General features: G+C 42.6%; 1 protein-coding gene across 1 annotated transcript in view; it reads left to right on the forward strand.

Moving 5' to 3' along the window:
* Positions 1-23,955, forward strand: part of LOC124795307 (sodium-coupled monocarboxylate transporter 2-like) — a 95,262-nt gene that overhangs the window by 57,848 nt on the left and 13,459 nt on the right. Inside the window, exons 9-10 of the mRNA XM_047259276.1 lie at positions 3,489-3,598; positions 14,114-14,297. Of these exons, the coding sequence (XP_047115232.1) occupies positions 3,489-3,598; positions 14,114-14,297 (294 nt within the window). The remainder of the gene's footprint in view (positions 1-3,488; positions 3,599-14,113; positions 14,298-23,955) is intronic.

The following is a 23,955-nucleotide window of genomic DNA, read 5'->3' on the forward strand; positions in this document are numbered from 1 at the left end:
TCGATTCCCGGCTGGGTTGGAGACATTTTCCGCTCAGGGACTGGGTGTTGTGTTGTTCTTATCATCATTATTTCATACCCATCGACACGCAAGTCACCGAAGTGGCGTCAAATCGAAAGACTTGCACCAGGCGAACGGTCTACCCGGCGGAATTTAGTAATTGACTCAGAAGCATGTACTGTCTGTTACAACCTCATAGATTACATAGTCGCATTCCACGGCTAATGCGGAAGGTCATGGCAGTGGCGCAGTCCGGGACGGCTCGGCGAAATTACGTCAGGACGTAACTGAAGACTAACACTATGGCCATGAGTGGTCGAGCATTTAACAGATAGCCCGGCACAGCACAGGTACCAGAGACGTCATATCGTCGGCCAAAAGGGAAAGCATCCTGTCCACAATAGCTTCATCTTATTCATTTTCTGGTCATCAGGCTGTGGTCTAACACATATTTATGTGCCCAACGTTTTATTTCAGACAACGGAAGACCTCCTCAGAGGGTCATAGAGAAGTTAATTTTTAAACGTAAACGTCATTAGGAACTCTAGGAATGGTTTTTTCGGCTTGCTAAATAAGTTCACGTTTGTGTTTTAACTAACTAGCACGTCATAGTCTCTGAGAATGTCTTCTGTAATTGAAGAAAGGTTCAGGAGTGGAATTAAAATACAAGGTGAAAGGATATCAATGATGCGATTCGCTGATGACATTGCTATCGTGAGTGAAAGTGAAGAAGAATTAAATGATCTGCTGAACGGAATGAACAGTCTAATGAGTACACAGTATGGTTTGAGAGTAAATCGGAGAAAGACGAAGGTAATGAGAAGTAATAGAAATGAGAACAGCGAGAAACTTAACATCAGGATTGATGGTCACGAAGTCAATGAAGTTAAGGAATTCTGCTACCTAGGCAGTAAAATAACCAATGACGGACGGAGCAAGGAGGACATCAAAAGCAGACTCGTTATGGCAAAAAAGGCATATCTGGCCAAGAGAAGTCTACTAATATCAAATACCGGCCTTAATTTGAGGAAGAAATTTCTGAGGATGTACGTCTGGAGTACAGCATTGTATGGTAGTGAAACATGGACTGTGGGAAAACCGGAACAGAAGAGAATCGAAGCATTTGAGATGTGGTGCTATAGACGAATGTTGAAAATTAGGTGGACTGATAAGGTAAGGAATGAGGAGGTTCTATGCAGAATCGGAGAGGAAAGGAGTATGTGGAAAACACTGATAAGGAGAAGGGACAGGATGATAGGGCATCTGCTAAGACATGAGGGAATGACTTCCATGGTACTAGAGGGAGCTGTAGAGGGCAAAAACTGTAGAGGAAGACAGAGACTGGAATACGTCAAGCAAATAGCTGAGGACGTAGGTTGCAAGTGCTACTCTGAGATGAAGAGGTTAGCACAGGAAAGGAATTCGTGGCGGGCCGCATCAAACCAGTCAGTAGACTGATGACCTAAAAAAAAAATTTTAAAAATGATGATAAAACATTAGGGACAGAAATATGACTCGGATCACCACGTAATGCCCATACACCGGCCGTGAATCCTGCACTGTACGATAATATTAGTAATTTTTGAGAACATTTGTCCTCGATAAATAGCTGTCTGGCAAAAAGTACTTTAAAAGTGAATTACAAATAGTGGCGACCTCAAAAAAGACATTTATTTCGATGGTAACGGGTTTCGGTCAGTATTTGACTATCCTCAGACCCTCATATCGCTTGGAATTTGTGGAGTTAACAGCACCCGCTCCATTCACCTCCACAGCCTACCATCGTAGTCAGAGGATCTGAGAATGGTCAAGTAATGGCCGAAACCGGTTAGCATCGAAATAAACGTGTCTACAGTGGCTACTGTTTGTAATCCATTTTTATGATAAGATTTTCACATATGTGAAAATTACCGAACTATCAGTCACAGCTGCAAAATACTCACGCGAACTCTTTACAGACGGATGGAAAAACTGGTAGAAGCCGACCTCGGGGAAGATCAGTTTGGATTCCGTAGAAATATTGGATCACGTGAGGCAATACTGACCTTACGAATTATCTTAGAAGAAAGATTAAGGAAAGGCAAACCTACGTTTCTAGCATTTGTAGACTTATAGAAAGCTTTTGACAATGTTGACTGGAATACTCTCTTTCAAATTCTAAAGGTGGCAGGGGTAAAATACGGGGAGCGAAAGGCTGTTTACAATTTGTAGAGAAACCAGATGGCAGCTATAAGTGTCGAGGGACATGAAAGGGAATCAGTGGTTGGGAAGGGAGTGAGACAGGGTTGTAGCCTATCTCCGATGTTATTCATTCTGTATATTGAACAAGCAGTAAAGAAAACAAAAGAAAAATTCGCAGTAGGTATTGAAATCCATGGAGAAGAAATAAAAACTTTGAGGTTCGCCGATGACATTGTAATTCTGTCAGAGACAGCAGAGGACTTGGAAGTGCAGTTGAATGAATGGACAGTGTCTTGAAAGGTGGATATAAGATGAACATCAACAAAAGCAAAACGAGGATAATCGAATGTAGTCGAATTAAGTCGGGTGATGCTGAGGGAATTATATTAGGAAATGAGACACTTAAAGCGGTAAAGGAGTTTTGCTATTTGGGGAGCAAAATAACTGATAATGATCGAAGTACAGAAGATATAAAACGCAGACTGGCAATGGCAAGGAAAGCGTTTCTGAAGAAGAGAAATTTGTTAACATCGAGTATAGATTTAACTGTCAGGAACATGTTTCTGAAAGTATTTGTTTGGAGTGTAGCCAAGTATGGAAGTGAAACAAGGAAGATAAATTGTTTGGACAAGAAGAGAATAGAAACTTTTGGAATGTGGTGCTACAGAAGAATGCTGATGATTAGATGGGTAGATCACGAAACTAATGGGGAGGTATTGAATAGAATTGGGAAGAAGAGGAGTTTGTGGCACAACTTGACAAGAAGAAGGGACTGGTTGGTAGGACATGTTCTGAGGCAGCAAGGGATCACAAATTTAGCGTTGAAGGGCAGCGTGGACGGTAAAAACCGTAGAGGGAGAACAAGAGATGAAGGATGTACGTTTCAGTAAGTACTGTGAGATGAAGCTTGTAGAGGATAGAGTAGCATGGAGAGCTGCATCAAACCAGTCTCAGGATTTAAGACCACAACACACATATTTTTATGATATGATTTATGGTAAGATTCTACAGCAGCATTCAATGTCAAATGTTTAGAAAGAAATGAGAGCTACCCTTGTACTGCTTGTATCACACACAGACTAGGAAGTAACTACCAAAATATATATCGAGAGCCCGTTCGGTCTTGAGCTTATACAGTACAACCACTATTACAAAACAGTTGCCTCCGTTGTACCTAAGGCTTCACTGACGCATACGCTATTAGGAGTGGCTGTAAAGATTTAGTTGGTTTGTTTATTGGGCCTCAGTCATATCATGTATTTCTGAAAACATCGGTCTAGACTGGAGTGTGTGCCTTGGTGCTGCAGGCGATATCGAGGCCGGACCAGCTGCTGCCCTACTACGTGATGCAGGTCTCCACGGCTGTGCCTGGACTGCCCGGTCTCTTCGTCGCTGGTATTTTCAGCGCAGCCCTAAGGTAAGAATCTGTTATGTATCATTTCATCACATATGGTAGCATACAAATTGCGGTTTTCTTAGTAGTGAGGACGCAGAAAGTTATCTTGGAGGGACAGTCGTCGAGTTGTGTTGGTTACTGATCGTGCTGTTTATTAATGACACGGCAGACAGTATTAACAGTAATCGCGTACCAGACCCGTCCCAGGGCGGAACTGCCAAAGCTACTCAGTGCTACCTTTCCGTATCTCACCTTCTGTATACCACACTCTGATACTTGCTTACGAATGGCACGTCGACGTGCACGACTCGTCGTCCAGGGAAAGCGATAGTCTGTCCAGTTAGACTGGATTAAAAATATGTATGGTTTAAACATTTAGCAGAGCGCCAGAATGAGATTTTCACTCTGCAGTGGAGTGTGCGCTCATATGAAACTTCCTGTCAGATTAAAACTGTGTGCCGGACCGAGACTCGAACTCGGGGCCTCATATGGTAGAGCACTTGCCCGCGAAAGATAAAGGTCCTGAGTTCGAGTCTCGGTCCGGCACTCAGTTTTAATCTTCCAGGAAGTTTCATATCAGCGCGCACACTGCTGCAGAGTGAAAATCTCATTCTGGAAACATCCCCCAGGCTGTGGCTAAGCCATGTCTCCGCTATATCCTTTCTTTCAGGAGTGCTAGTTCTGCAAGATTCGCAGGACAGCTTCTGTAAAGTTTGGAAGGTAGGAGACGAGATACTGGCAGAAGTAAAGTTGTGTGCTTGGGTAGCTCAGATGGTAGAGTTAGAGTCTCGGTCCGGCATACAGTTTTAATCCGCCAGGAAGTTTCATTTTCCAGAGTGATCAGCAAAGAAACTTACGATTTTACATGCTTTAGCGCATGTGAGTGTTTCATTCGCACTGGAACTAAAAAAAAAAAAGGTGTGGCAGTGGGGAATTATCAACAGTTTGAGAAAGTGAAGTGTAAATAGCACAGCGCAGGAAATACTGCAGAATGCCAGAAACTGCCAAGTGCAAATGTGAAATGAAGCCTTTCGTCACTAAGCGCTGCTGGCAATGAGGCAAGGAGGACTATGTGTAAAGAAACACCATTAACCACGGAAGATGCTATATAAATAAAAGCGAAACGCGTCTGCTGTAATTCTTTTTAATGAAACTGCTGCCAGCTCTAGACGGATAACCTACAGTAATAGATTTTAACAGCTGCTTCGGAAGATGGCCACGCAAACAAATGTATTAGTATTACATTATGATTAGAATCTCAGTGCGTCCCAAATCGAGTCAACTCATACAAACACATGAGTGTAATAATTAGTGAGGGTGTGAAATGAAATGATGACCTAGGCTCTGCTACAGGTAAGGCAAGTGGAAAACTGGCTCATAATAGGAAACTGGGAAAATACATTGAAGCAAAATTCAAATTTTCATCTTGGCTCTAACACAGTCTCAGTAGTCTGCAACATTCGACCAGCACTAGAATATAGCTCAAGTGTGTGGGTCGCATAGCGAATATTGCCAGTACGGTATCTTGAGCGTATACAAATAATGACAGCATTAATGGTTATAGGATTGCTTCATCCAATGGAGAGCATCACGAATATGCTGAAAAACCTCAAATGACAGACCAGTGACGACAGTCGACAACTATTGTAACATCTCATTTTCAGACCATGCCTGTTAATTACAACTGGCTCGTGTTCCTGGTGAAAGGATGCTTGCTTCAGTCTGGAGTTGCTGGGCCTAGTTTTTCACTAAAGAGACTGGTCTACAAGGTGAATGTGAAGGGTGATTATTTCCCCAGTGACGGTCGTTGTTTCCAGTATCCATTATAGATTCAAATGGCTCTGAGCACTATGCGACTTCTGAAGTCTTCAGTCGCCTTCAACTCAGAACTAATTAAACCTAACGAAGGACATCACACACATCCATGCCCGAGGCAGGATTCGAACTTGCGACCGTAGTGGTCGCCCGGCTCCAGACTGTAGCGCCTAGAACCGCACGGCCACACCGGCCGGCTGTTCATTATAGAAAAAGAGCTTAATGTCCTGCCGCGAGGCAACAGAAAATGGCCAATGAGAATGCTTACATTCTGCACCCGATTCTGATTGGTTGAAAGCTTTATATGAATGTTTAGTTGAATGTTTGTATGAACAGACAGTAATGACGATTGACAGCAGTCAGAAATTAATTTGCTGAATGGGAATATCTTTGCATCAGCTGCTTTAGGATTAAATGTACCGCCTATTAGTGACATAGCAAACCGGATTTCCTACTTATCACGAATGGTCGCTTTAAGCATTTCGGCTATACCTGCATGCCTTCCGGGGCGACACAAACTTCCGCTTCGATATTGGGATGTAGACTTCTGTATGTCGCACTAAGGAATAGGGATGTAAACAGCGTGATATATGGAAGTTTAGGTAGGTCCAGGAGGCAGGCATGCATAGCCGAAATGCTTAATGCGACCGTTCACGATATGCAGAAAATACGGCTTCGAGTCCCGCTGTGGCACATGTATCCACATATCACTAATAGGTGGCATATCCATACCTAACACATGTGATGCTCATATATCGAGTAATTTTATAGACCAGTCTGAGGCCACCGAAGGGAAAGGTTGACTAGCAGTCCTTGTGTGATTGAGGAATTGTATGCCTTCTGGGGTTGAGGTGATGTCTTCATTGTGCATAAGAAGTCCGGAATAGCTGACCCTTCGTGATCATTCAAATGACGTAGTGCAGTGCGAAAGACAGAGAGAATCCGAAGTGAGTTCCTTGGTACAGGTGTGCAACGCTATCTAGCATTTTAGTGTTTTTCTCGGCGTGTCTGGATGATTCGTGAGCGTGGACTTGTCACGAAAAGAGAGAGACCTAGAGCTCGACGCCCTGACTAGGTTGCGGTGGCATTAAATAGAAATGACGGATTTGTCTAGGCTTGTTTCGTTCCAATAAACTTCATTTGTGTCCATGAAAACTGGAGACTTATATTTTATGTGCTTCCCTCTCATATTGGCTTGTAACTGTATTCCTGTTTTGTTTGTGCAATAATCGGAGGCAGTTGCTAAAAGTCAGTTGAATGTGGTCAGTTGCACTGTGAGCGATGTCCATATCCAATTATACTGGTCGGACAATGGGATTTTCCTGAAAATTAACCTGCGCGAGAAAGGTCACTTTTTTGAAAACCTGTCGTTTAGTCCCACTTCAAAGCAAAAGTTCGAAATTTGGCTCAAAAATCGTCAGTAGAGGGGCAAGAGCGTGGCACATTATGACATCACTCCCGGGCTCGGCGATGCTTCGAACATCTACGTGTCGATATGTGCCAAGATAAGGTCGGCGCTCGGTTCATCTGAGGTGTAAGGAGAGATAACGACATAAATTTGGGACTATATTTCACCATAGGTTTACCCTGCGCCATCGCAGACGTGTCACATCATGGAAACGTCGTCGCACCACCAGTCCTCCTGATACCTCTGCTACACATGTCCAGCATTGTAATCATGTGGTATTCTAACGAGTGGTTAAGGAAAATATTTCGGACATACCGCTGTTCAGAATCAGACATTAGAAGATGTCACAAAGGTCACGAATGAAACCACGCCTTTCCTTCAGGTGTTGATTTCCAAATTTCTCGTTCTAAAAGACAGTTTGCTGTCTGATATACAACAGGACGACGTTCTTGACAACCTTTGACACTGCCGATACCTCCTGGAGCAATCAGCCCTTCCGTAAATACATCGTGTGACTTCAAGCCTATTAAACTTAATCTCACCCTTTGGGATTTTAGCGTGGCCGCAATTTATGCAATGGTGTACCGGATGGATCCATTAAAGCCCATTGACGAAAAATGAACGGATCCGAAACCGAAAAGGGTGTTGACGATTTTCATCCCTCTTCTGCCCCCCTCCCCCACGTGAATAACGCGACAAAGGGTACGTCTAACGTGCTCAAATTCGGCGAAATCCTCGATACCATCTGAGCATGTTTGTTGGGCACTTTAATAACATCACCCATACGCCATTCCTGCCCGTTGGCGCGACGGGCACCCTTTCAACAATAGCGCCTGCTAACCGGAAGAGAGATGTGAGGAATGTCCAAAGGGTGCCTCCTGCTGGTGGATAGTGATCGGTGATGGATGTCTCTGCAGAGAGTTATTTTTGAAGTCTCCAAGAAAGATGCACAATTAGCGCTGAGGATAGTGATGAACTAGAGGTATTAGACGGGCCTTTCGCTGTTTGATTTATGCATGTGTCGGTGTCGTACCCACTCGTGCACAAACAAGAGGAGAGGTGTAAAAGGAAGGGATGTAAAAGCATAAACGTCCTAATTGGATTCGGATAAAAAATGTTTTTGTCAGCGAAACGTGTGAAAATGAAAGCCCAATGGAAGGGGTGGTTTCATTGGCGCACTTTATGCAATTCGTCAGGCCTTTTCGTGTTGATTCCGAGGGAAAATGTGTCTGTACCGTTTCCCACCCATAAAAAAGCCGAGTGATTTGCAACGCTGGGCCTCACGGTTTAGACTTCCGTCGACTGGGCATCAAGAGGAGGAGTGAGATGTGGATAAGGGGAGTTGTAACGACCTTCTCAACGTATGACAAGACCACGATGGCGTTTGCCAGAGTTATGGTGAAATGTGGTGCCAGTGTGATAAAGTTAACCTCACATGGACTTCTGAGCTCCGGCCTCATTTTGGCACATGTCGACAGCCTGAAGTGTGACCCAACCAGCAGATGACGTTGCAGGGCGCCACTTTCATGCGCATTTACAGAGCGCCGGTACCTTCCAGTCAGATTTAGAAGTTCAACATTGTTTGGGTGAAAGTGACGGGGTTTCAGAAAAGTGACCATATTATACTGTTGTGCAGTGTGGATGGATACCTACGAAGCTACTCATTACTCATTTTTCAACTGTGAAGTTTAACGCGGTCTCACAGGATAAAGAGAGGCTGTCGACTCTTATCTGCATCGATCCGGCAATGGAAGACGAGTCTGGCAATAAACGCTTCCAATAAAATTCACTGATCAGTAGGGGACACCAGGTCATGTTGAAGCACGGTCCACGTTGCCGCAGAGCACGTTTCTCGGAAACCATTCTTGCTAGAGCGGAGGCTGAGTACTGCCATCTACTGAGGACTCACAATAACTTTGTTCTACTAGCTGAGTGAACGTGCTTTTGTGCAAGGTGAGTAAATTTTGTTACTCAAATGTCGAAGCTTTTAGGAAACATAACTTTTAGAACTGTGAATGGATAAATATACGTTCGTTTAGAGGAGATTATTATACTTTAAAAGGTAAATTTATATAATCTCAAAGCACGTAAGCTACTATAGTAATTGCGAAACTAATTCAAACATCGCGATGGTGTGCGTTTAGTACACTTATGTTCGAAAACAGTGCGCCCGATATTTTTCAAGTATAGTCTGTTGCACCCAAACATCTAAGGGCGAACTCAACAGTAAACTCTTAGTTTTCTGTAATTTAACGAAAACTGGACGAGGCAAAATCGAAATTTTTCAGATTTGAAAATAGATAGAATTACGCAAAACACTTCTGTCTGCAAGTTTTTGGTCTCGTATTCCTCGATATGACGATTTAAAAAAAGTCCTTGAATTAATGGACCGAACAACAATTAAGAAGAGACACTGCATTTTGTAAGCTTAATGGAGGTTTTTTTAATACAACTGTTTAATATTGTGGGCAGAGGGAGAATTTTTTATTGCAGTTTTATTCCAATTAATTTTAGGTTATTCAGCAACATGTACCGACCAAGATAATACATATTGCAGTGATACAACTGCTTTCATTATGTCTCAATCAGGGTGTCCAGAATCAGTGGCGCGTAATGATCAGAGGCTTGAAATCAAAATTTTCCTCTTTCGTGGATTAGAAAAGACGGTCACCATGACTGACTTTCCTACTCCTGATTTGCTTTTCTTAATCCTAGGGGCAGGCAGCGGGAAATTCTTTAAAGAAGATACGCACAAAAATTATTTTACTGCTTGATCTGATGTGGAATGCTGGATCTAAAAATGGTTCAAATGGCTCTGAGCATTATGGGACTTAACTTCTGAGGTCATCAGTCCCCTAGAACTTAGACCTACTTAAACCTAACTAACCTAAGGACATCACACACATCCATACCCGAGGCAGGATTCGAACCTGCGATCGTAGCAGCAGCGCGGTTCAAGACTGAAGCGCCTAGAACCGCTCGGCCACTCCGGACGCCGCTGGATCTAAGAACTGAGCCGCTGGATGCAAGCAAGAGAGATGTTTCTGGAGTACTCAAGTTTACGCCATCCATCCAATAAGTGCCACGACTGATTTTATTCCTGGGACATAAGTGACTTTAACTAATTCGAATCAACAACTGTAAGTAACAGGTGCGCATGTGACCTGTCAGTTGTGAGCATGAAGTGTCAGGTAGTGGACGTGCGACGGCATTATGTTGCATTCACTATGTCACATCCGCAATTTAGCGACATCTCTAAATCAATATTTCGAAGAAGAGAGAACTGTGTGCAAAGTTTGTCCCGCATACCTTGATGCCCGAAAAAAAACAAGGACGCGTGGATGTCTACTGCAGCTTCATTGAAATGCAAAACGTAGACAATTATTTCTGGAAAATAGCATAAGGGGTGAAGAGACATGGCGTTGTCAGTACGAACCGACCACAAACCTCAAACGGCATAAATTCGGATGAAAAGTATTGATGACATTACAGATACTCAACTTGAGAAACATCCCAAAGAATTACTTGTTTTGTAAATAAAACCCCCTTTTCTTGCTGCAACTGAATTTATTTCTCCCCATTGCGTTTCTCCTTTTTCTTGCTCTAAGGAATCTTCAGTGGGACAGTTTGCTGTGATCTGCGTTTCCTCCAATCTGGGCCGAAGGTCGCACTTCTACTTTATCTCCGAAACATAAGCACAACTTTGTACTGCGAACTTTTTCACACTGTTCACCATGTTTCTCCTTCTTTTTTGTGTGGTGTACTGTTACACATAATGAAGTTACAATATTTACGTTGTTAAGAGCACAGTGTTCGAACAAATAGCTATATCTAGTGGCAAAAGAGTAATAGTACACCACACAAAAAAGAAGGAGAAACACGGTGAACAGTGTGAAAAAGTTCGCAATACAAAATTGTGCTTATGTTTCGGAAATAACGGTAAAGTAGTAGTGCGAGCTCCGAACCAGATGGGTTCAAATGGTTAAAATGGCTCTGAGCACTATGGGACTTAACATCTGAGGTCATCAGTCCCCTTGAACTTAGAACTACTTAAACCTAACTAACCTAAGGACATCACACCATCCATGCCCGAGGCAGGATTCGAACCTGCGACCGTTGCGGTCGTGCGGTTCCAGACTGAAGCGCTTAGAACCGCTCGGCCACTCTGGCCGGCTCCAGGTGGCAGGAAATGAAGATCACAGCAAACTGTCTCACTTAAGATGCCTTAGAGCACGCAAAAGGAGAAACGTGTCAGGGAAAAATAAATTCAGTTGCAGCAAAAAACGACGGTTTTATTTACAAAGCAGGTATTTCTGCGCTTGCTGCAAAGGATGACCACGCAAACACACTTGCTATCCCAAAGAAGGGCTTTTATAACAGTTTCGCACAGTTGTATGAACGTTCTGTTTTATATGTTTATGTGGGGAGGAAACTACGTAGACAACTCAATTGTTAAAACCACAATATTAACGTTTCTCTATTTTTAGCTAACCCAGTCTCGAATTATTGGAGTTACGGGGTATGAAAATTGTCGCAGTGCTTCGAAATGGCCGGAAAGCATTTTAAGCATCTATCAGTTCTGCAATAGTGTACTTAACAATAGTTAATAAACTGGATGATTAGTTTTGTTTTAAATATCATAAATTTTTCTACTGTCCGATCAGAAACACCAATACATATTTGAAAATTCGATTCGTCAGAATACCTTTCTCCCGAATACAATAAAGTTATTTTTAACGGCTATATCATTGAGTCAGCTTTTCGATAAAAGCAAGATCGCCTTCGGGAAAAACAATCAACAACCCTTGCTTTTTTCCATATTCCCATTTTAAAATCTGGAATTGGCCTCTGTCAGTTTCCACTTCCCACTAAAATTTCGGATTCTTAAGGGTTGAGCACTCAGTTCGTTCTTTGAGATGTTAGTCGTATTTTACCAGATTAACTAATTACAAGAAATGCAATTGACATGCCCAGCAGGTGATGTCAGCATGTCAATAGAAGTCTGAACTCACGGGACATGACACGACCAACGAAAAATCTAAACGCCTGTATATAGGAGGCAGACATTTCTCCAAACACACAGCCATCTTCTGACGAAGAAGTTGCTGCACGTCTTCAAAAGCTGGAGCCGATGCAGTCTGAACATCGAGAACATTTCCTGACAGAATTACGTCAACATTTACCCAAAAAATTATCTGCACTAAAAGAATTCCTCAGATATTTCTCCGGTCCTTTCATCATCCTAACGTTTCACCGTAAACACAACTTGTGAAAGATTAAAATCCCTGACGAAAATTATGGCAAAAAATTACAACGATTTACGTATGTCGTTAGAGACATACACGGTAAATTATTACTGCGGGAAGAACAGGATCAGTGCCAATCAATTTTTTAACGAAATATTATCGTTCAGAACATATTTTTAGTATTGTCATTTAACAGTTCTTTTTTTTTTAGTGGCAGTGGAGCTAAAACACCAACGTGACTCGAGTCTCATATTTGATCAGTAGCTACAAGAAACCGAGAGACAAGTTCAGAAATAGATTAGATCTCCGACAGAATTTGAGATACCTACATCAAAGATGAAACTTCATTCACTCTATCGGTTTTTCCTAAATGCGACATTCCGCGCACAGATTATTAGGATTCACTATCTGTAATGTGGAACAGTGATTTTAAATCAATAATATGCACACAGCTGCAGAAATGAGTGCAGATACGACAGACATCTGTAATAAACACATAAATTCTTCGAGGTTAATTTACGAAATCTAACGTCAACTTATGCTAGGGAATGTTTCAGTTTCCTGATACCAAATGAGATGTTTGACAAGGAAAATTGGTTTCAATTATCTTATCACAGAGCTCCGAAAATGATACCGTCACTTCTGGTTCAAAAATATATTATAATTTCTTGCATGAAAAGGACTGGATTTAGCCATTTCTTCCCAGTGGTGCGTACTCGCAACACAAAGTCTTCAGTAATTTACTTTTTTCAGGAAGTGTCAGACTATTTGTAAAAAAAGAAAAAAACAATAAAAAAACTGAAAGAGAGCTTGTGAATGTTCATCAAGAAATGTATGATGAGTTTGTATAAGCTAATTTTGTTTCTGTTTTTGAAGTTAAACTTGGTGCTGTATAGCGGTCGAACCAGGAAGAAATGGGTGACATTTAATGATTACTGTAGCAGATAACGCAACTGATATATTTAGTTTTCTGAGTTACTGTAAGAAGGAATATTACTGTTAGTGATGGTGATTTGTTCTGTCCATACTCAGGTGCATCAATGAAAGTTCAGTATTCTCCAATTCTCCAGTTATCCGCCATTCTTTCCGTAACTAAGTATGGTAATCCTTTCTTGCTGCTGGATCTTCTTCCGCAGCCATCATTCCATTTCGAACATCCTTTATTATGTATCCTCTTCTCACCCATTGCCGGACAGTTCTTTTTGTTTCTATTGGCTCTGGCTCTGAGCACTATGCGACTTAACTTCTGAGGTGATCAGTCGCCTAGAACTTAGAACTAATTAAACATAACTAACCTAAGGACATCACACACATCCATGCCCGAGGCAGGATTCGAACCTGCGACAGTAGCGGTCGCTCGGCTCCAGACTGCAGCACCTAGAACCGCATGGCCACTCCGGCCGGCTATTTCTATTAACTGATACAATATTTGTTTTTTCTCTCTCATCCCGTGTAACAGAATGTCTTTCCCTGTTTTTTATGTTCATTTCATATCTTCCATTCTTCCCCAAATCTCGAAAAATTGTACACTTTTCTCTTCTCTCCAGCACAGTGTCCACATTTCGGCACCATACAGAGCAACATACAGTACAAACTTCTTTGTTAATCGATTCCTTTTTTTAATTAATAGACCACAGAAAATACTTTTCCTTCTGTAAAATATTCGGTTCGTAATTCCTATTCACTTTTGGCGCCTTTGTGTAGTCATAGCGTTATATGCTTTTGCCAAATACGAATTAGCCTCTATAGATCAAAATGATAGCAAATTAATGGTTTGGGTTCTAAAGCTTATTACATACAATAAACGCCTTCCTTCGTTAATATAGTAAATGATGCGGTACAAGTCCTTCAAAAACTATAATATTTTTATTATTATAATGTTTCAATGGTTCTATTTATGCACTGACACAAGATGTAGAAAAGGCAGAACATGTTTTTTTTTTAACTATTCGACATTTTTCTGACTGCTTGTAGGTAAGGCCATACTTTATTTGGCACTGTCTCTGACAAGTGTAAGTTCTAATAAGCTTGACTGGGTTGACTGTTTCAGTTCTTTATCTGTTCCAGCTCCATGTCTGGGTCTCTCAACTCCCTGTCCGGTACCATTTACGAAGACTTCGTGCTGCCGCGTGTGTCTGACAAAATATCAGACGAGAAGGTGAACTTCATCATGCAGGGCATAGTGCTGGCAGTGGGCGTCATATGCGTGGCACTCGTGTTCGTCGTCGAGAAGCTTGGAACAGTGCTCGAGGTAAATCTTTCTATATTCCACCAATTACAAACCTAGTTAAAGGCTCTGAGCACTATGGGACTTAACTGCTGAGGTCATCAGTCCCCTAGAACATAGAACTACTTAAACCTAACTAAGCTAAGGACATCACACACATCCATGGCCGAGGCAGGATTCGAACCTGCGACTGCAGCGGTCGCGCGGTCCCAAGACTGAAGCGCGTAGAACCGCTCGGCCATTCCGACCGGCTAAACCTACTAAAATTCAGAAACTTTGCATTAGTAAACATATCAATATGTTTGAATAATGGAAGTTGTACTTATTTCTTAAATTCGACCATTATATTTTCAAAATCATAGTGGTAGCAATCTTTGCCGGCTGTTACACAGTATAAAATATCATTGGTAGGACACGAAGCAGAATTTCGCGGGTACAACTAATGGCCATTATTTTCCTTTCTATCACACAATTAGCGTAATAGCTCACTGAGGCAGGTAGGGTTCATCTTAGTTTTGCTTTCTACTAGACACATGCAGTTACAGAACCCGTCACACCAGTAAACATTAAAATTAATTTTTACAAAATGATATAAACTGTTTGACCATAAAGTGTAGGTAGAGGTCAGCGCGGTCGGAAGACTTACAGTTACGTTTATGGATCGGACTGAAGGAAAGCGTGTCTCAAACTAAAACTAAACTCCTCCAGAAAAGACCATGAAGGCCTAACGGTACCGATCGGCCGCCGTGTCATCCTCAGCCCACAGTCGTATCTGGATGCGCATATGGAAGGCATGTGGACAGCGGAAATCCTATACAAGATGGTAGTAATGCTAATTGTTGAGAAGCGGGACACAGTTTACATCCTTGTTAAGTACGCACAGTAACAGACATCGACACATCAGTATGTACTCTTATAATCATAATAGGTAAGAAATGACCTTGAGAAAGTGAAACAGAAATGCTTTTGGAAATCTGATGAGAGTACCTGGGAAAAAGGCGACATTGTTGGGGCGAAAGACTATAATGTAAATATATAGAATCAGTATTTGAGAAAGATTATATACACTACTGGCCATTAAAATTGCTAGTCCATGAAGATGACGTGCTACAGACGCGAAATTTAACCGACAGAAAGAAGATGCCGTGATATGCAAATGATTAGATTTTCAGAGCATTCACACAAGGTTGGCGCCGGTGGCGACACCTACAACGTGCTGACATGAGGGAAGTTTCCAACCGATTTCTCATACACAAACAGCAGTTGACCGGTGTTGCCTGGTGAAACGTTGTTGTTATGCCTCGTGTAAGTAGAAGAAATGCGTACCATCACGTTTCCGACTTTGATAAAGGTCGGATTGTAGCCTATCGCCATTGTGGTTTATCGTATGGAGACATTGCTGCTCGCGTTGGCCGAGATCCAATGACTGTTAGCAGAATATGGAGTCGTTGGGTCTAGGAGGGTAATACGGAACGCCGTGCTGGATCTCAACGGCCTCGTATCACTAGCAGTCGAGACGATAGGCATCTTGTCTGCGTAGCAGTAACGGATCGTGCAGCCACGTCTCGACGACGTTTGCCGCATCATGGGCTATCAGCTCGGAGACCATGGCTGCGGTTACCCTTGACGCTGCTTCACAGACAGGAGCGCCTGTGATGGTATACTCTACGACGAACCTGGGTGCACGAATGGCAAAACGTCATTTTTTCGGATGAATCCAGGTTCTGTTTACAGCATCATGATGGTCGCATCAGTTTTTGGTGACATCGCGGTGAACGCACATTGGAAGCGTGTATTTGTCATCGCCATATTGGCGTACCACCCGGCGTGATGGTATGGGGTTCCATTGGTTACACGTCTCGGTCACCTCTTCTTCGCATTGACGGCACTTTGACCAGTGGACGTTACATTTCATATATGTTACGACCCGGGGCTTTACCCTTCATTCGGCCGGCCGTAGTGGCCGTGCGGTTATAGGCGCAAAATGGAACCGCGAGACCGCTACGGTCGCAGGTTCGAATCCAGCCTCGGGCATGGATGTGTGACATGTCCTTAGGTTAGTTAGGTTTAACTAGTTCTAAGTTCTAGAAGACTAATGACCTCAGAAGTTGAGTCCCATAGTGCTCAGAGCCATTTGAACCCTTTATTCGGTTCCTGCGAAAGCCTACATTTCAGCAGGATAATGCACGAGCGCATGTTGCAGGTCCTGTACAGGCCTTTCTGGATACAGAAAATGTTCGACAGCTGCCCTGGTCGGCACATTCTCTAGATCTCTCACCAACTGAAAACGTCTGGTCAATGGTGGCCGACCAACTGGCTCGTCACAATACGTGTCACCACTCTTGATGAACTGTGGTATCGTGTTGAAGCTGCACGGGCAGCTGTACCTGTACACGCCATCCAATCTCTGTTTGACTCAATGCCTAGGCGTATCAAGGCTGTTACTACGGCCAGAGGTTGTTGTCCTGGGTACTGATTTCTCAGGATCTATGCACCCAAATTGGGTGAAAATGTATTCACATATCAGTTCTATTATAATATATTTGTCCAACGCATACCCGATTATCATCTGCATTTCTTCTTGGTGTAGCAATTTTAATGGCGCGTAGCGTGGCGTAGAGACAGTCGGTTTTCTCTCGCTCTATACGCAAATGTAATAGAAAAAAATTTCTGATATTTTTCTCCTGCGTGTTTTTCGTCTCTTGTGTGACTTTCTTTATCAAAGTGTAGAAACATCTCCAAAGAAACTTCCAGAGTTCGAATCTCCGTCCGGCACACAATTTTAATCTCCCAGGAAGTTTCATATCAGAGCACACTCCGCTACACATCCGAGGCTTGAAGTAGTGACCAAACAATGAAATAGATCACCATAGTGCCATTTCACTCACAAACTGGCTTTACGTAGTGCGCGGTTCTGTGTCGTGTTTGTTTTTCCAGCAGTGTTAGTAGAACGCTTGCACTGATAGAAGGCGGCAGGAGTTTGTTTACCGATGAAGAGTTGGCCAATATGCATTTCGTACATGGATTCATTAAATGTACTGCAAGTGCGGCACTAAGCCGCTAGGTTAAATTGCAGGGACGGCAGGCACATCACAGTATTTTTGTATCGATTAATTGTTGCATAACACTGGGTTTTTAGTCGTATGTTCTGGTGATTGAATATTATAGTTTATTTGACTATTACTAAGGTATTTTCAAAGAAACAACAGTGTTTTTGGTAATAATCAGAGTGAATCATATCTACAGCATACTCTGTAATGAACCAACGATGCCTGCGTGTACCCTATGACAAAATCATAAGTAGACCCCAACTGCCCCACTTTGTGTCTGTGGAGTTGTGGTTCCCCCTGTAGATCTGCAAAGTCTTATCACTATATTCTGATTCGAATGTTTCAGCGCGATGTAAGCGGTTCACATGCTGTCTAACCTTACCAGTCACTAATTCATGTGCTGTGTAAAAATAACTGAAGGCACTTAAGATCCGAGTTTCCATAATCTTATCCTATTTTAAAAAGAAACTATACTGGTGTAGCGAATTTGACTGTCATTTTAAATGACCTTCTCAGTGCCAGCCGCTGTTTACTACGCCGCTTGAGAGAGGAGTCCATTAGATGGACATTGGCGAGGTTACTTGTAGTAAATTTACGATTCTAAAAACGTGTGTAACAATAACATACTTTTCTCTGATACTAAATAAAGAAATTCTAATAGTTGGAGGCTTTTGATCCTCTTACATAGCCACGACTGCCTTATAGTTCTTTGGCATTGAGGATGAGAGCCAAACTATTTGAAAGTATGGAGTATCCCATACAATGGGGTGTCTCTGCTACGGGTCGCCAGGTGCGGTTCCACTGATATTTCCGCTGACATCTGCAATTTCCTTTTTATACTGTGAATAATGGGTTAGGTCGGACAAATACTGCTTATTACGTATTTCATGTGGTGCCTCGTGTCAACGGAAACCATGGTATCTTTTCCTCGCTGGGAACGAAGTGATTAATAAAGTGAAGTTTCAAGTGATCATTCTATAGAACGATACTGATGTAATCTCGGGCAGAATTTGATCTGACGACATGTGTTAACAGGGTCAAAAAAGAAGGAAGAGTAAAAAGTACTCCAGTGGCGACTGGCGAGGAACTATATTCCTGACACGTCAGCGCTTTTGCTCATTTTTCCCACGGCTCTAATCCATAGTTAGATGTAGCAAATACTACTTGGGCAGCGTTTTCGATGTACAGAGATTCTAAGTTTTTACGATTTTTCTGAATACCACTTTCGAGTGCCAATCGTCGAGCAGCAATGTTAGCAAAACTGTTAACGCGGCAGACGACATTGTCACTTATTTTTAGGGCTCAGAGAATTCTTATCTTTACTTAGAAAAATTTCTCTTCAGAAAAAGATAATTATAATGGCAATCATGTAAGAAAATTCGTGACGAAGTAAAGTCAAAGAAGATAAATGTTCTTTCAGTGAAATTAAGATTTGTTCACTTGATTTTGTCTGTTATATCTAGCCACGAATATGCTCTTAATCTGTCTTTCCCTAGCGTTTATCCCTTATAGTATAGGGTTCCGTTGTTAGGATTTGGCAGATTTTATGTTACTCGTGGCGGGTGTATTCATGACCGGATGCTCGTCGTAAAGGTACAGTCGTCGAGGTAACTTGAGAGAAAAGCTTCGTATGCGCCATCTGCCTATGAATCGTGTAAAGTTTCTGTGTTTTATCCTATTGTAACTGTACGTGTATTGTATTCACTGTAGGCAAATCCAGTCAATAAAATATAAACTTTCATAGCCAGAAATGTCGCAATCAATCAAAAGTTCCTGGCTATTACCCTGTTTCGTTCCCATCTGGACATTTTCAAGGGGGATCGTAGCTTCTTCGAGTATTCGATTCACACCCTAGCCTGCCACTGTCTGCGGCAGTAAAATTACGCTTCCGCGTGCTCCTGTGCAGTGACGTCTCATGCTTCGAATACCCTAGCGCAATTGTCCGTTGTCGATTGACGTTGTCCGCTCTTCCTGTCACCCCGTGTGGAAGACTTCTTCAGCGTCGGGATCCAGATGTCATTCCATTTCGCATACTCCTCCTCCCTGCTGAAACTTCTGGCGTAGCGGCCCGCTAGAAAGGAGTACTGGTGATCTCCGTGATATGCGTTGAGATTGGGAGTAGCCCAGTATGAACGGATCTCTCATCTAACTGGTTACGTCTGGCGTCGGTGGATGCTGAGTGAATCGGCGTTGGTAGGGCCTCAGTTCGACAGTCTGCCCATTGGCGCAGCATCTTGATTCTCGGGTATCCTCTCCAGTAGGGTGACGGACGAACTGATGTAATTGCTCCAGCAAATTGGTATAGGGGATAGGATGAGCGTCATGCCCCATGTAACCGGCTCCGCATTAGTTACTGATTCGATGCCACTTCGTCACTCGTCGGATGGACAGTCAGCATTTATACGCGTCATGGTGAGCTTGTTGATGAGCAGACATCCCAGATGCCGCATATTCCATTTGCCATGATTTTGCCGAAGCAAGCCGAGTTTCAGCAATGGTGTTGCTCACTGACCAAGAATTTGTGCCATTGTAAACAGATGGTCAGGGGTCAAAATGCTCCGCTATCTGTTTACACAGGATGCGGCGCGATTATGATGACGAGATGTTGCATAGGGTAGAGACATCTCTGAAGCAGTATTTGGGGACCAGCCCAGCATTTGTCCAAATGAGCTTGGTAAACCATCTAGAAACCACATTCAGGCAAGCTGGTGTACCAGCCCATGGTCGGTAAACCGTCACGAGCGTTCGATACCGGCCTGGTTCAATTCACTGTCTTTCAAGCGAGCGTGTTGCGTGTTGCATTATACAACCACGTCTTGTACCATTAATTTTTATTTTATTATCGCTGTTGTTATTGTTACTCTCGTACTTGAATAGTATTCGCTACAGTTAAATATGTACTATAATCGTTCGAGATGAGTAAATCTGGTGACTCATTGGGTGAACACTTGCTTTGTATCACTGCTGCATGGGTGTAGTAAACAAAACGAAGACACCAGCACATGAAGCGAAATGGGACTTGTATATGTACTAGAAATCACTAAAAATTGAAAAGAAAGTAAAATGCACCGCGTATTATCGTGTTAGTGATAAGAGAAGTCAGTTACTCAGCTGTTGCACTTGTACTCGCACGTGCATATCTCCGCAGCCGCCATTCAGCCTTGTCATCCGTGGCCTGTGGTGCACCACAGTTGACTCGCTTTTGGATAGCGCCCTTCTGCCACGCACGGTATACTTGAACCACGGCGACACACTAAGACCTTACATACTAAGCCATTACGTAGATGCTACCACCCTTGGCCTGAAAGCCAATGATCGTAGCCTTTTGGAAGTCAGATAAATTGATTCGTTTCCGCAATAGGACAACGACTGCACTGTTTTCCGCATCCCCCTCCCCCCGACACACTTTGTATTCCTTCACTGCTAGTCCTGTCACCTGCTTGCTGTGACTGATAAGTGCATGCTGACGTCGAACATAGGCGCTGGTCCCATTATCGTGAGTGGACTGTGGATGTGGGCAGATAAACGATGTGACAGGATTCAAACTTTTTCATCTAGTGTTGTAAGCTGATAGTGTCCATTCGATTCTTTAGTTTGGAACGACTGCCTTGGAGTACTGTACACATAAATAGATCCCCAGTCGGAGGTTCGAATCCTCCCTCGGGCATGGGTATGTGTGCCGTCCTTAGCTTACGTTAGTTTAAGCTAGATTTAGTAGTGTGTAAGCTTAGGGACCGATGACCTCAGCAGTTTGGTCCGATAAGACCTCACCACAAATTTACCACATAAATAGAGTTACGGTGGATGGACAAAATAAGTGTTCATCATTTCCTTCCCGTATGTACATTCCTATTGACTGCTGTGCAAATATTCTAATACACTCCTGGAAATTGAAATAAGAACACCGTGAATTCATTGTCCCAAGAAGGGGAAACTTTATTGACACATTCCTGGGGTCGGATACATCACATGATCACACTGACAGAACCACAGGCACATAGACACAGGCAACAGAGCATGCACAATGTCGGCACTAGTACAGTGTATATCCACCTTTCGCAGCAATGCAGGCTGCTATTCTCCCATGGAGATGATCGTAGAGATGCTGGATGTAGTCCTGTGGAACGGCTTGCCATGCCATTTCCACCTGGCGCCTCAGTTGGTCCAGCGTTCGTGCTGGACGTGCAGACCGCGTGAGACGACGCTTCATCCAGTCCCAAACATGCTCAATGGGGGACAGATCCGGAGATCTTGCTGGCCAGGGTAGTTGACTTACACCTTCTAGAGCACGTTGGATGGCACGGGATACATGCGGACGTGCGTTGTCCTGTTGGAACAGCACCGGTGTCAATGTGTTCTTTTTTCCATTTCCAGGAGTGTAGTTCTACTGATGAATCACTGACAAAATTAGCGACCTAGTCCAATTCTTTGAAGCACACACAATGCTAGTACAGTTTTAACTGAAAACTCCTCGAACCGAGTATCAGGGAAGATGCTCTGTTGTATCCACCTTCGTTACCAGTAGGCAGTGTAGCATATTTCGTATCCCTTTGGAAGGGATGAGTGATGGGTCACTACTTACTCCAATTAAAGCACTAGTATTGTGTAACTGTGTATAGGGTTTTACAGCAGTAGATACAACAAGCCAGTTCCTGTATCGAGTGTTAGTGTTGTGCTAAGGTTGTTTCTTTAGCTTTGCATTTTTTGCGTGATAGTTAGCAGTTCTGTAATAGTTAGCTGTTCCGTGTTACGAAACGTAGTATACAACAAAACGAACAATAGCCATGCCTAATACATCAACAATCGTCCGCCCCCGGTAGCTGAGTGTTGCCGCACGGTACCTCAGCGTGTTCAGTCAGAGAGCTGGTAGGCCTCTGTAATAAAAAACTGAGTGGAAGGATCAAGAAACGAACTTTAACGGATGTCATGTGACATCCGCATCGACCAAACACAATAATCAACGACGAAACAAAAAAAAAAAAACAAAAACAAAAAAAATTGGTCAGCGCGACAGAATGTCAATCCTAAGGGCCCGCGTTCGATTCCCGGCTGGGTTGGAGATTTTCTCCGCTCAGGGACTGGGTGTTGTGTTGTACTAATCATCATCATTTCGTTCCCATCGACTCGCAAATCGCCGAAGTGGCAACAAATCGAAGGACATGCACCCGGCGAACGGTCTACCCGACGGGAGGACCTAGTCACACGACATTTACATTTTTATTTTACATCAACAACATCCGTCTATCATAAGGCAAGTAAACATTCCTTACATTAGAGCTCTCAGACGCCACTACTAGCGACAGAAAGTTGTAAATCAAAATGGTAGACTTCACAAGACCTGGAAATGCTGGCTGCGTCTGTTTTTGAAACAAGTTAGTAACAGTTTCGTACAGGGTTCCTTGAGGAAACACCAGTGGCCTACAATTTACTTCGGGCACCAGAATTTCTTTCAAACTAGTTGTAGAATGCATAGTATCAAATCTGCAGGTCGCTCACCAGTTTCTGAGACTGTCATCGAGAGAGTTTTATTCGCAGTCTCCAGGAAATCAACATATCGTGTCTCGCAAGAGCTTGGAGTTCTTCAGTCAACTGTTTGGAGAGCATTACGGAAATGATTGCACTTGAAGCCATACAATATGAAATTCCAGAAGTGACGCTAGATATTCCGAATTGAGTGTGGCAAGAAATAGACTTCAGACGGGATGTTTTCTTAGTGGCGAACAGCAGTCATATACAGCCACAGTGAAAAAAAAGGTCACTTCTGTATCTTTTTCTTTAATAATTCGAAAACAACAGCATCTAGCTAAAACGCATGCCAACAAAACATTTAACAATGTTAAATATTCCTTTATTTCTTCTGTACGACCAATACTTTGTGGGGAAATATGTGAAAACCTTGTATTTATAAGCGTTGGGGGTTGCAGGGGCAGGTTAATCACTCTATATGTTGTATTTGAAGCTTTGTGAACAAATCTTGGAAATGAAAACGAACTTTATCATGCACAACAAATGAGGCGTCGACTGAAAATTTAAACTTCTATACTTGACTTAGAATCTTTTCAAGAGTACTAGAGCATAGTTGTCTGGTGGAATATCACGCAGTAGCGTCTGAGCTGCTGTAAATGATTTCGAGTATCATTTAAACGGGCATGAATGTTTTCTAATCTATTTAATTTCTTACTTTAGGAAAAACCATTTTTCAAAATATTTTACAGTTTTTGTCCAAATATTTAAACATATATACACGGAAAAGGAAACCATTACCGGGTTACAGAATTCCATGAAACGTAAACAGTTTACGAGAAGTCACGGTAATGCGGGAAAACAGTACTACCGTAGTTCCTGTTCTTACATTTCGTATTGTAGGAAAGATGGGTCTGGAAACTCTTTCCATAATAGTGACAGAGTGTCACTGTTAATCTGCTACTATTTAAGTTCCACACAAGTTACGTTGTTAGAAAACTCATTTTAAAACTACACAAATAAATATACAGCTATTGCAGTAATTCGTCAGCTATAAACGATAAAAATTTCTTACATACGACAGGAAAGTCGCCGCATTGTCTGCAGTAACTTAACAATACATACTACGATATATACTACGATATATTTAATCGTTGCGTATATATTTT

This window comes from Schistocerca piceifrons, chromosome 4, assembly GCF_021461385.2.
Source record: "Schistocerca piceifrons isolate TAMUIC-IGC-003096 chromosome 4, iqSchPice1.1, whole genome shotgun sequence".
NCBI lineage: Eukaryota > Metazoa > Arthropoda > Insecta > Orthoptera > Acrididae > Schistocerca > Schistocerca piceifrons.